The 13,668-nt window shown below is 47.2% G+C and overlaps 1 protein-coding gene across 1 annotated transcript in view; it reads right to left on the reverse strand.

Moving 5' to 3' along the window:
• The window catches only part of Myo1e (myosin IE), a 200,027-nt gene extending 187,071 nt beyond the window's left edge, over positions 1 to 12,956 (reverse strand). The window contains exon 1 of the mRNA XM_075965339.1: positions 12,604 to 12,956. Within this exon, the coding sequence (XP_075821454.1) occupies positions 12,604 to 12,606 (3 nt within the window). The 5' untranslated portion in view covers positions 12,607 to 12,956. The remainder of the gene's footprint in view (positions 1 to 12,603) is intronic.
• Positions 12,957 to 13,668: the final 712 nt, after the last annotated feature.

The following is a 13,668-nucleotide window of genomic DNA, read 5'->3' on the forward strand; positions in this document are numbered from 1 at the left end:
TATGTGTGTGTATGTGTGTGTATGTGTGTGTATGTATGTGTGTGTGTATGTATGTGTGTGTGTATGTATGTGTGTGTATGTGTGTGTATGTGTGTGTATGTGTGTGTGTATGTATGTGTGTGTATGTGTGTGTATGTGTGTGTATGTGTGTGTATGTATGTGTGTGTATGTGTGTGTATGTATGTGTGTGTGTGTGTATGTGTGTGTATGTGTGTATGTGTGTGTGTGTGTATGTGTGTGTATGTGTGTGTATGTGTGTATGTGTGTGTGTGTGTGTGTGTGTGTGTGTGTGATGCACATGCCCAGAGGAAGACATCAGGTGTCATGCTCTATTACTGCCTAATTCCCCAAAGACAAAGCCTCTTACTGGATTTGGAGATAGGCCGGTATCCAGGGAGCTCTGGGGATCTATCCCCACCATACATACACAACACAGTGCTGGCGATACAGGTACACATGTGGCCACACTTGACTTTTGACTTGGGTCCTAGGGATTTGAACTCAGGTCCTCACCCTTACCATTGGAGCCATGGTCCCACACCGTGTTGGTACCTCCAATACATTTCTAATCTGACATTCTATACTTGAGGTCATCTGATCACTCATAGAATTGGGCATTCTTTGCACAGCTGGCGCAGATACAGATGAGGATGCATGAGGACATTAAGAACTACAAACTTTCTCCCTACCATTGACACCTAAATGCAGGGCCTGGGTGGAGCTGAGACTGCAGGGTTAGGGAGACACCCTGTGCTATACACCACGACAGCCAATGCCAAGGTATTGCTGCCAGACGCCCTGTGAAGGACACTGGGCCACACTGTGGAAAGTCCCCTAAGTGACCAGAGAAGTCTACACAATTCTATAAAACAAGAGCTCCCCTGTTATAAGTTAAAGAAAAGCAACCAGCTTTGGTTGTCTGGGGCACACCCCTTCTTCCCGCCCAAGGAGCACCAGGCGCCAAGTCTTCCTTGGTTTAAAATGCAATAGAATAAGCATTTGTGGATGAAATGTTATGCCAGCTAGGAACTGGCTTTAAATAAGGCAGGAGAAGGTGAGAGCAGAGAAAGATGGGCCAGGAGTTATCACGAGCTAGTTTTCTTTCCACGGGTGACGTTCTAAATAAAAGACCAGGGTGTGGTGAAGCACATGCCTACAATCCTAGTAATTCTGGCACACAGGGGAAGGGGGCGGGGACTGCAAGTTGGAGGCCAGCCTGGGCTACAGTGTGAGACTCTGTCTCAAAAAGTATTTAAAGAAAAAAAAAATAAAGGGAGAGAGAGGAGAGGAAGACAGAAAAAAGGAGGGAGAAGAAAGGGGAGAAACTACAGAGAGGTTTGTAGACTAATGGTTTTTTAAGTCCTCTGAACAAAAATCAAGCGATCTTACACACTTGGTGTGTCATACAGGAGCCTGCAGACGGCACACTCTGGGGCTCACATGATGTGGAAGTGACACACGTTATTTTGAGAAACATCCTATAGTCCAGAGAAATGTTTTCCAGCCAAGGAAAATATGTATTTCTGTCTGAGTGAGGAATATTTTTCTCCACATGGACAGCTCCGTGCTGGCTAGGAAGGCAGTGTCAGGCAGGCAGCAAAAAGTCTTGTCTCCACCTTGGAAGAGCAATGAGTTCCATTCTTTAGTGCAAAAGGACAGTTGGCCTGTCTGGCTTGGCGTGACTCAGGGTACTCTTAAGTTTGGGCTCAAGTTACCTGCTTGTTATTTTCCCGGTTTCCTTCAGTCGAGAGAAAATACCTTTCCATTTCGTCGTTAACTATCACTTTGACCTTTTCTTTTCAACAACAAAGAAGCAATTTTGGAAGGAGGCTGAGAGGTCTCTAATTGTCTTTCTGCCCTGGAAAAAAAATCACCAGAGGCTGTGTGGGGAGCAAGGCTGAGGTATCTGTCACACCACACAGAAGCTCAACAGGCGCAGCTTTCACGATTACTCCTGCCCCAAATTACTCAGTCAATTAAGGAACGATGGTGGCAGTGGAAGAACTATAGCTCAGTCCATTCTCCCATCACGTCTTGGCGTAGGCACGTGACTTGCTCCCGCCAGAGAGGACGATAGTAAATACAATGTGAACAAAATTTAGAAAAGTTTTGTGTATCAGCACCTACACTTCTTGCTGTTCTTGGTGATGCTGTGGTATCACCACTACTATGTAAACAAGCTAAGACCAATCTATTGTGACATCGCCACCGTCACGGCTGGAAGTGGGCCAACTACCAGGCAAGTGAGCGAGCCTGTCCTGGATCACGCATCCCCAGCCAAGCCACAGCTGACCACACAAATCAGAAGAGCCTGGATGAGGACTGGTCAGCTAATGCACAAAATCACAAGAAATAATTCAGGTTTATCAGTCACAGTGTCTGGGGTGAGTTCTTACATCAAGAACACACTCACACACTCTGGAGCAAAGGAAGATGGCTACGGGATGGGTGATGTTAGAGGCCTGAGCAACATGGTGTGTGTGCCCTGAGTGGCTCTTTATACGACACTCGGTGTGGACTCGCTCCTGATGTAACTTATGTCGAGTAATCAAATAACCTAATGGAAGTCCAGAACTGACCACTCACCTTAATAGCCATCTCAAAAACAACATTTGCTAAAACCCTAGCAATGATTTTTGTGTGGGTTTCACAGCTTTCTGCAGCTCCTAAAATTATACAAAGAATCGTATGTATGTGTTTATATGCATTTTTTCTTAATTGGAAAAAGATGTTAAAACACACAGAATAGTAAAGAAATAACCTATGAACATGCTGCCTAAAATTCATGCTATTTAATCGCATTTGTGTCCTACCTCTTTTTAAGTACAAAGCAACTGAAATATTACGGCGGTATGAGCCCTGTGGATCTCCCCGGAGTGCAGCACGTAGGGCAGACACTTAATACATATTTGGTGCGTCAGAAAAAGAGTAAGGCACATATGACTACCAACCATGTCTGCTGTGGCCATTTTAATACTGCTGCCGATCTCCTGAGGGTGCCGCCTGAATTTCTCCCCATCTAGATAACTCCCACTTTCATGCTCCAGAAACCGTATTTTACAATACCAAGGTTGCAGCTCAGGAGGGAAGTGAAAAGGACATAGAACATAACTGATGAGACAGGTTGTAACCAGTGAATAAGGCGAACCCTATGCTCCAGTCGATAATTTTTTAAAAATATTTATTTATTTATTTGTTTATTATATTATGTGTATAGCATTCCTTTCATGTGTGCCTGCAAGCCAGCATGTGGTAGCTGGGAATTGAACTCAGGACTTCTGGAAGAGCAGTCAGTGCTCTTAACCTCTGAGCCATCTCTCCAGCCCTCCAGTCGATAATTAAAGGTCGGAAGGAAGTGATGTTTCCGGAAGTATGAAGTATTGCTAGAAAACCTGGATCAATAATAAGCCGGATCAGCCAATTTTCTGGGACTTTAGAAATGAACAGGAGGTAAAGTGGTCTATAGAAAAGCCAGGGCAACACAGAGAAACCCTGACTCAAAAAAAAAAAAAAAAAACCAACCAACCAAACCAACCAAAAAAAAGGAGGAGGGGTTAGTACCTGGTGTAATTGATGGTCCCTTTCAACAAGAGGCATAAGACACATGGAAAGCCCATCCATCAGAGAAGAAGCTTGGGACCCTCAAAGATGTGGTGCAGAACGAATAGACAGACCATCTAGTGCACCTGCTGCCTGACAGAGATCACATTCTAGACCCCAAAGAAACAGACTGTTACCAGGAAGCCATGAACTTGCAAGCAAGCTCTTGGAGTGGAAGATTCGGAGAGGGAGAATAAATGACACAAAGATCCACATGAATGAGCCAAAAAACTGGACCAAGGATCCCAAGCTAGCATGGAAGAACTTGACTCAGACTTGCTGTGGAGGCTGCAACTGCATGAACTGTCTTTAAAGCAAGGGCAGAAACAGGAGCATGAAGACAGGGAGGGGACAGCTTTGTTAAAGAGACTTACAGAACAAAGGCTGCTGGAAAAACACAGACTCAAAGGCAATGCGGCTGTCACCATGCCCTGGCTGGCTTCTGCCCGATCCTTGACTATCATAGAGAAGACTCCAGAAGCTAAGAGGAACACCAGCAACAGGTACCCGCTACCAGGCATCAGCATAGTAAAGCAGTCAGAGCCTGGACCCCAGAATAAGGCATCTGGATTGCCACAAAATGCAGAGGGAGGCTGGCTTTGCTCCCAGATGCCTGTCCCTGCATCCCTGAACCATCTAGGTATTTGTTCAGACAGTGAGGGAGTGGCAGTAACTCAACCCTCAACTGAGTCCCCTGACCAGGACCTTCCCTATGACAAGAACCAAGGGTCACAAGTTCATAGGACCTGGCAGTCAGGGTAGGAGACCTTGACACCAACGACAGCCATGACTAGACAAGCCACTGTCATCTTCCATTGCTGGTAGGGCCTGCAGAATCAGTGAGAGTTTCAGCTGAGAGATTCTGTTTCTCTCCATTCTGTCCCCAAACCTTACATCAACTGTGGTATCTCAGCATCACCCCACCACCAGAGCTATGTTTAAGGATTCTCTCAGCTGAGACTTGCAGGAGAAGCAGAAGGTCTTGTCTTGTACCACCCTGTAGATGATGGCAGGATTGGGGGCATGGGGTGAAGTTTCCCATCGTCAGCACACATTTGGAGGTTAGAACATAGGGATATGAGAGCATATACCCCCAAGCCTGTTCCAACTGTACAACAAAAAGGGGGCTCCCCGTCTCCAGAGTCACAGGAAGACGAGCAGCCTATTACAACGGCAGTTGTAGTGAGGGCAGGGCTCAACTTTTCTGTGTACACACTTATGGGGGAGATTTTTCTACAGTTACGACTTAAGTTTGGCTGTCAGGCTACGTGGATGTATTTTTCCACCAGAAAAGACCATGAATATGTCTACCAAGATGAAGGAGGTATAAAATAAACGGGAAAAAAAACACAGAGCATTTGGTGATATATTTGCCTCTTAGTTACAATGGCATAAAAACAGCGTGTGTTGGAATAAATTGGAAGGAAACCCAAAGACATAAAATAATTACTGTGTTGCAGGGCAATGGTATTACGGGTGAATGCTTCAGATTTTATTTCTTATAATCTTTTACAGTTTCAGTGGCAATGAATCAAAAATAACAAGCTTTCATCTTCAAGCGGACCTTCTTGAAAGGGCTCAGAAACAAAACGATCTTGGTCGTGTCTAGACTGTTGAGAAAATAAGATTCTAATCCATCCCCTTCTTAGACTGAGATCAGAAAATCTGCACTCTGCCATGGGCTCAGCCAGAATCCAGAGCCTTCGGAAGCCATTAAACTGGATGACCAACTCTCCTCCCCCGACCCTGCTCTTTGCTCTTTGAAATAGAGTTTTGTGTATTCCAGATTGGTCTCAAACTCCCTACATAGCCAAAGATGAGCCTTGGACTCCTGAGGCTCCTGCAGAGCCACAGGGCCACTTCCATCCAATGCCTGAGTTCTGGGATCATAGGCGTGCATGAACACACCAGGTATATGCGGTGCTGAGAACCAAATGCATGCAGGGCAAGCGTTCTGTTGACTGAGCTGCATCCACAGCAGGGCTTCATGCATGGAGGGCAAGCGTTCTGTTGACTGAGCTGCATCCACAGCCCGAAACTCTGTGGGGTCCTTTGTTTTTGCCACGGGCACCTGCGTGTGCGTGTGAGTGTGAGTGTGCGTGTGCATGCGTGTGTGTGTGTGTGTGTGTGTATCTTGTGGGTACATATAGAGGCCAGAAATGAATGTAGGGATATCTTAGTCACTCCGCCTTATTTTTGGAGCTTCATGTTTCAGCTAAACTGGCCAGCCAGTGAGCCCCTAAAACCTGCCTCCGAACCCCAGACGCCATACAAGGCTTTTACACATAGGTGCTGGGGAGCTGAACTCAGGTCCTGATGTCTGTATGGCAAGCTCCTTTTCGACTGAGTCATCTCCCCAGACTCTCTATAAAGGTTTAAGACAGAAATCTTAAACTCTTTTTGGGTGTTCTAGAAGGTGCCCTATGCTTTTTCTCTCTACAAAGCGATGTAGGACTGCTAAGTAAATGTTAATCCACATCAAAATTCTAAACCCCCAAGAGAGCGAGGACTTCCTTCACACTGCTCTCATCCTTAATTCCTAGGGACAGGGACCTGCACACTCACAGTAGGGTGGGTGCCCCCTCCTCAGAGGTAGAATAGAGACAGCTGGGAGGGACCAGGTACAGAGCCCTGTGAGGAGGAGCAGTCACATGGCCACCAGTATTTTAGGTCAGAAAGGAAGTTTTTATTAAAAATGATCTTTCTTCTGTAGCTCACAAATGTCCATTGAAAAGTGCTCAGCGGGGAAGGACACTCACTGCCAAAACTGACACCCCGAACTGGACTTCCAGTCCCACATGACAGAAAGAACCGAGTCCTGCAAGCTGCTTTTCAACCTCTACAGATGCATGCATACACAAAAATAGGTAAGTATAAGGAGAAAAATTGAAAGCCAAAACCAAACAGTCTTTGAATGAAGACAATACTGCTGTTCTCAAGGTGGGACCTCAGAAGTGAAGGCCAAGACCATGTAGCTATACAGCGAGAAGCCCCTGGCTTGTCAAAGCCAATGTTGTTATTTTAGGAAAGAATCTGTAAATATTGCTTGTCTTGATATAACTGTCAAAAAATATGCTTAAAAAAGTTCTGCTAGGATGACCAAAAAGTTGTTGGCTATGCCAAAATAAATTCTGAAGTACAAAATTCAGAACATGATTTGCTTGTTATTATTAAAGGGCTATGATGTTTATTTTTAATACCATTGGCATGTAACCTTTAACCTCTTATTTGCTCTGTAATGTCAAGTCCAAGCAAAGTGGGAAATAAAAACATCAGGGTCTGGGGATGTGGTTGGGTGATAGTGTGCTTGTCCTGTACACATGGGGTGGATCCTCAGCACTGCAAAAACAATCAACTGAAAATAAAAGAAGCCAAGCAGTGATGGTGCACACCTTTAATCCCGACATTAAGGAAGCAGAGGCAGGCAGATCTCTATGAGTTTGAAGCCAGCCTGGTCTACAAAGTAAATCTCAGAACAGGGCCAGTCAGAGCTACATAGTAGAACCCTATCTAGAAAACAAAAACAAAACAAAACAAAACAAAGGAAAGAAAATACTTTTGAGAAACAGGTAATCACATAATGGTAAAAATATAAGTTGCTGCATCTTTGTTAAATATAGGCACATACGTGCACACACACACACACATGCAAATAATGGGTTTGGAGAGATGGCTCAGCAGTTAAGACCACTGGTTGTTCTTGCAGAAGACCCAGATTCTCAGCATCCACATGGTACAGATTATAGCCATCTGTAACTCCAGTTCCAAAGCCTCTGATGCCCTCTGTTTGCCTCCTCAGGCACCAGGTATGAACATGGTCATGTACATGGTACACAGACATACATGCATGCAAAACACCCTTTAATATATATTTGATACTGTATATTTTATACATGTATATTGCATAATAATAAATAAATACATAATATATATATAAATTACTCAAATTCAAATCTGGAAAAGCATGACTGAATGTTCCCACATAACCCACTGTGAGGTCCAGAGTATCTTACAGTTGTCTAGAGGTTTCAAAATATTTCTGCATGTTATAGCCAGGTGTGGCACATGCCTATAATATGATTCTTGACCTGTGGGTAATGACCTCTCTGATAAACTTCTATCTCCAAAACCATTTACATTACAATTCATAACAGTAGCCAAATTACAATTATGAAGTAGCAACAAAAATAATTTTATATTGGGGGAGGTCATCACAACATGAGGAACTATATTAAGGGGTCACAGCGTTAGGAAGGCTGAGAACCACTTCAGCTGGGAGGCTGAAGCAGGAAGTCTGTAAGCTGGAGGCCAGCCTAGGCTCTAGAGTGAGACCCTGAGTGTGTGTGTGTATGCGTGTGTGTACCTGTGTGTGCACACGTGTGTGTGCACGTGTGTTCTGAAATCTGAACAGAGATGCTGATGAAGAGCTTTCCCATGTGGAATCCTAGTCTTCTCTCAGCAGCAGACTTGAAGCACTGCTTGGTCTTTAGTCTCACGTGACTTCACGACACACCAGGAACAGCGGAATCTGTGGGTCCTAAAATGCTCACAGCTGCATGCTCGCTAGCCACAAGGATAACTCTTGAAATACACCTCAAGCTCCTGCGCTTTGAAAGGGGCAAGGAGTAAGGGTTGTCGCACAGCATTGGAATCTGGGGCATTTCACAGAAACAGAGGGGTGAAGGGCGACAAGAGAAGCTGAAAGTGCAGCCTTGCCACTCACAAGCCATCTCCACTCGTGTTGCGACAGCTCCAGTTAGCATCTGCCCGAGGGTTTTCCCTGTTTAAGTCACCAGATTCTGCAGGCACAAAATACCAGGCAACCAACCACCTTCTCTAGCAAGGCCTCAGGAGAAGGTGTGGCTATCGAATGCTGACGTCACTGCTGGGCATGCAGCTGCTGTTCAGACCTTCTAGCTAGCAAGGAGGTGGAGGAAGCGCTGTGGTTCACGCACACCACATTGAGCTTGTAGAAGCTGCTAGCAGATGACCCACAGATGAGCACGCTTGGCCTTTCCATGACATCAGTAGGGCCAGCACGAGGTCTAGATTGCTACTTGTCTACAACAAGAGAGCCTGGCAATATGGTCAGTGTACGCATGGGTCATGTGTTCCTTCTTTACTCTCCCGAAGTCAGATTGTGTCTTGGCCTCCAGAATCACTGGAGTTCCTCCCAGTGGAGTCCTCAGCAGAGACAGGGCCGGATGGTCTTCACCTTCCCTCGCCTCATCTCTGCCCATCCAGTGTCCAACTGGGCTTCTCTTCCAAGAGGGGAAACCCTAGGCTGGCCCACCACACTCATCCCAAGGGAGAAGCATTCAGAACCAGCTTTCCTCAACCTTCCCTCTGCCATCAAACTTATCCCCTCCTCTCCAGTTTACTTGAATTGGGTCATTTTGGCCAGGGACGTCTAGAATCTGATAAACTAATCAATAGAGATGAGCTAGGTTGACTTCCCTGAAAGCATTCCAAATGGATTCCGGGCTTATTAAATACACACCAACCTCCACCCCAAGGAACCTAACTTACCCATGGTCAGCTGCCTACCAGATCCCTAAGTTATAAGTCAGTGCTGCAGCCAGATGTGGTAGTGCACACCTTTGATCCCAGCACTCGGGAGACAGAGACAGGCAGATCTCTGAGTTCGAGGCCAGCCTAGTCTGCAAAGTGAGCTCCAGGACAGCCAGGGTTACACAGAGAAACCACGTCCCCCCAGAATAAATCAATAAATCAGTGCTTTCATGTGTGGTACCCCTGCTAGTGACCTAGGAATGATAAGCAACAGAGAAAAGAGAATATAGCGTAGACAATGGCCAAGGGAGATTTTACTCAGTCACCTCTGCAGAATTTGTTCACAAACCCTATGGATCATATGTTCTGGGGCCAAAACAGAAAGCGGACTCACATACATAGGTGTTAGTCTACCACACACATCCAGACCACGGAACTATCCTGTCACAGACTGCAAATCCAGAGTCCACGAAGGAAGTGTTAGCCACACACTGCTATGTGTTAGAGTCAACAGAATATTTGATGTACGGAGATGGGGTCATTACCTCTTGAAAAGGGTAACAATAACTATGACTTGGCAATATAGTCCCAAGACAAGCAAGTGTTCCATAGTTGATATTGATGAGGGAGAAGTCAATTATACACTGTTTTCATGAATCTGAAGTGAATTTTCATCCCTAATCACAACTGAGTACGTCATCGGGCCTTAGGTACAGACAGTCTAATTCGCTCCCAGACCTCCCTGAAAAGCGTTCTCTCTCTCTCTCTCTCTCTCTCTCTCTCTCTCTCTCTCTCTCTCTCTCTCTCACACACACACACACACACACACACACACCACAATTAGTTACTTTTCTTATTGAGATAAATTCCCCTGACAAAAGTGACTCGCGGAAGAGCTTGTCTAAGCTGACAGTTGGAAGGATATAGTTCAGTCAAGGTAGAAGAGGCGTGACGGCTGACCCTAGAGACAGCTGTCACACTGTACAGCAGCAGGAAACAGAGAGACACCTGCTGGCGCTCAGCTCCCATTGTCCTTTTTATTGAGCCTGGGACCCCAGCCCAGGGAATGGTGCCACCATGCAAGGAATGTGTCTTCCAGACTCTAGTAACCTAAGTTAGAAACTCTCAGATCCGCCCAGAGGTCTTGTTCTGGGATGATCCTAGATCCCATCAGCTTGCCAATCAAGCGTAGACGTCACGCAAGCACACGGAAAGAGTTCACAGTACAGGTGTTCTTCCTGCGGCCTGGCCAAGGGCCTGTGCTCTATGCTAATTCTCGGTCACACCCACCAAGGGTAATGGCCCATCCCTTCCTGTCCTAAGCAGCTGAAGGATTCAACTGGGCAGGCCCAGACAGATGCAGAGAACACAGAAGTTCCATTCAGCTTAAGACTCCTTACATAAACACCGAGCATACTCACTGGGTGCCTAACTATCTGAGATGTGGGTCAATGTTCTCAGGCAACTTCACACAGCTCATAAGTCCACTCAAACTTTCAAGTCATGGAAGAAACGATCCCTTTAATTTTGTCCAAATGACTCTCCACACCGAGTTCTGTCCATGGCACATCTACTTCAGGATGGCCAGTGGTTTCAACTTTTCTGGGCAGTGAATTGTGGCCCAGGCGTCCATATCTGATACACAGATTGCCTCCAAGTGGCCCACAACATGCCCATCTGTGCTGATGGCAGGGAGCCCATGAGGGGGTGACTGTGCACTGTCTACATAGGCATGAAACGGACTCTAAGACACACTTCCTTCACGTCCGATGGACCAACAAGCTGCTCCAACTACCAGGACGTTTTCCCACGTCTCTGGAAAAGGCAACACGGACTAATTGTGGGTCTACCCGCATAAAAAGGGGGGGATTTAACAAGGGAAAGCTCATTTTCTCAAGGTACCACTTACACAGTTAAATTCAGTAAGATTCTTTTAAGTCCTTGACATACACACATCGATCTTTATCTTTTTTTAAAGAAATATTGAACCGTGGAAAGTAATTATAGCAATTCTTAGGCACCAGGATTATCACACTGCTCAAGTTCAAGCGGTCAGCAGCCCGCGAAACTCCACCCAACCGCAGCTCAGGGTACTCTCTGTGAGTGTGGACTGACTTCTGAAACCTCAAAACTGAAGGAGGCAGCCTATTTATAAATGAAGTAGTCTCTCTTGGGGGCAAAGGTAACATAATTTTGAACTATGTAAAAAGTAAGTTTGGGGTTAGGATGCCTTTTAAAGGTTTCGTTTGTTTTCAGTTATCCCTTTGAATAAACAGCGTAGGGGCAGGGGCTGCACAGGAACCGAGTGTGGGCTCTGCCTGGCCTGTGCTGCCGGTGATTGGCGCTGGGGATCTAGGATACAGATTTCTCAAGTGAGCGCTATGTTAGGCATCTTCTTCGGTAAGCTTCACCCTCACCATCAGTAAACAACGGCAAAGCCAGGAGGACAAGTTCTTCCACCGAGAAACAAGTGTAGAAACTTTGAAGCTTTTTAGAACTTTTTAAGTTAAATAAAAAAGGTGGGTTTTTTTTCCTTTTCTTTTGGTCCGGGTGGACTGGCAATCTCTCCAAAATACAATCTATGCTTTTGTCCTTCTGAAGTAAAACCACACCACAGCAAAGCCCAGGGGATGTGGCTAAAGTTATTGGGACTGAGAGGAGAGTGGCTGGGCCGGGGACTCCTCCGTGTAGCAATAAAAATATCAAATGAGTTAGAGGGAGAGGCAGTCTATGCCCTACACTCCGCAAACGCCAAGCGGGAAAGAACAAAACCAGGGGCGCTCTCTTGGGGACTTGTGGCGTGTAAAGCAGAGTGGCGGTCCTCTCGAGCTGGGGACCGGGTGGGGCCCTCGGCAGGAGGTGTTTACCCCATACAGGGACCTTACGGGCCTGGGCTCCAGGCCAGAGTGGCTGCAGCTATACGCCATCGTCACAGGGTCCTAGCAGTTCGGGCCACCACCAGGTGCTCCGCCGTACCTGGCGCCCCCGCCTGCCTTTGTGCAGCGCGCGGCCCATAACCAGTGCAGGCAGGGCTGCCCGGGTTCTCCCCATGGCAGGGGGACAGCTGCGGGATCAGCCTTCCAGGGAACTCATGCTGGTGCCCGCCCAAAGGAGGGGACCGGAGGGATACGGGCATGCCCCCCACCTTCCCTGAAGGAGAAAAAGGTTCCCGGTCCCATGGCTGTGTTGGTGAAAACAGATGTGCTCACACCCTGGCTTCCGACAGCTGGCAGCCACAGCAACACTACCACCAAAACTTTCCCGGCACAGAAAGCCACTTCAGAGAGTTTTCCTTGTCCGCCTCGGTCCCTCTTCCCGGCCAAGACCCAGTTTGCAGCACAGCAGGAAACTGGCGCTCCAGAAGTGCATACTCCCGCGTCCACCTTCTCCACCCCCTGGCCTGAGCAGCGTGCCCAAGGTAGGTGCCCCGCTCCGGGGCTTCCTGCCCTAACCCAGGGTCAGGCGTCCTGGGACGCGGCGCAGCCAACTTACCATGGTGACTCCCGCCTCGGTCGCGCCTCCTCCGGGTCCGGCTGCCTGGGCACTGGAGCTGGAACGCGGTCTCCTGGGCGAACTTCAAAAGTTGGTTCCCTTCGCCAAAAAAACAAGCTCCAGACACCCAAGCACTCACAGGAGCCAATGGAAACCCAGATGGGACTCCATCCAGGCGGGATCCTAGACGCTAGGTGAGGCAAGACTTGGCCGACCTGGTGCACACTCGAAACTGACGATGCTCAGCTGTCTAGTGATGCACCCGATGCGCTCTGCGGGACTGCTTGTCCAGCTGCCCTGCCTGGACCCTCTCTCTGCTAACACTTAATCCGAACTCTTCTTTGGCTCAGCCTGGGCTCGGGCCGGGCAATCTGTCCATAAATGGAGAATTCAGCCCAGGCCTGACCAATCAGAGTTTGTTTTCTCAGCGTCACTCTCCAGGAAAGCCGAAGTAACCAACAAGCGTGGAACTACAAGTTTCCAAAGGACTGTGGATCCTGTAGTCCGGCGGCCTCACTAGCCTGCCGAACACGCTACTGCTGTCCCAGCCGTCCCCAGGGAAACACCCCCAAACCGAGGGGATGAAAACACTCGGGGAGACTAGGAAACTGCTCACGTGTCTCTTCCCTTTAAGGGATACTTAGCATCGACTTAGCTCCCAAGTCGCTTGATTTTCCTAGAAGTTTTTTTTTTTTTAAGAAATATTTTATCTGCATAAAAGATCAGAATCGTGGCCGCAGCCCAAAGGAAATACTATTTCTTTCCCTTTCTGAATTGTAAGAGAAGTCGAAAATATTTCCTCCACCCGTCCTTTATACCTGAATTAATTTCCTTGGGAAACAAGAATAGAGAGAGCTCTGTCCTCTGCGGTGTCCGATTTCAGGAAACCAGGTAGCCTAGGAGAGAAGGGAACGCAGATTCCTAAACAGGATTAGGGAGTCTGGTGTCTTGTGCAGGGAGCTGAGGAAGGAAACTCGCAGGGCCACCTCGGGACTGAGCTTGCTTCGGGTGTCCCAGCAAGAAGATCTGAAAATTCCAGGAAACAGAAAATTGTGAGATTTAGTC

Source organism: Microtus pennsylvanicus, chromosome 3 (genome assembly GCF_037038515.1).
Source record: "Microtus pennsylvanicus isolate mMicPen1 chromosome 3, mMicPen1.hap1, whole genome shotgun sequence".
NCBI lineage: Eukaryota > Metazoa > Chordata > Mammalia > Rodentia > Cricetidae > Microtus > Microtus pennsylvanicus.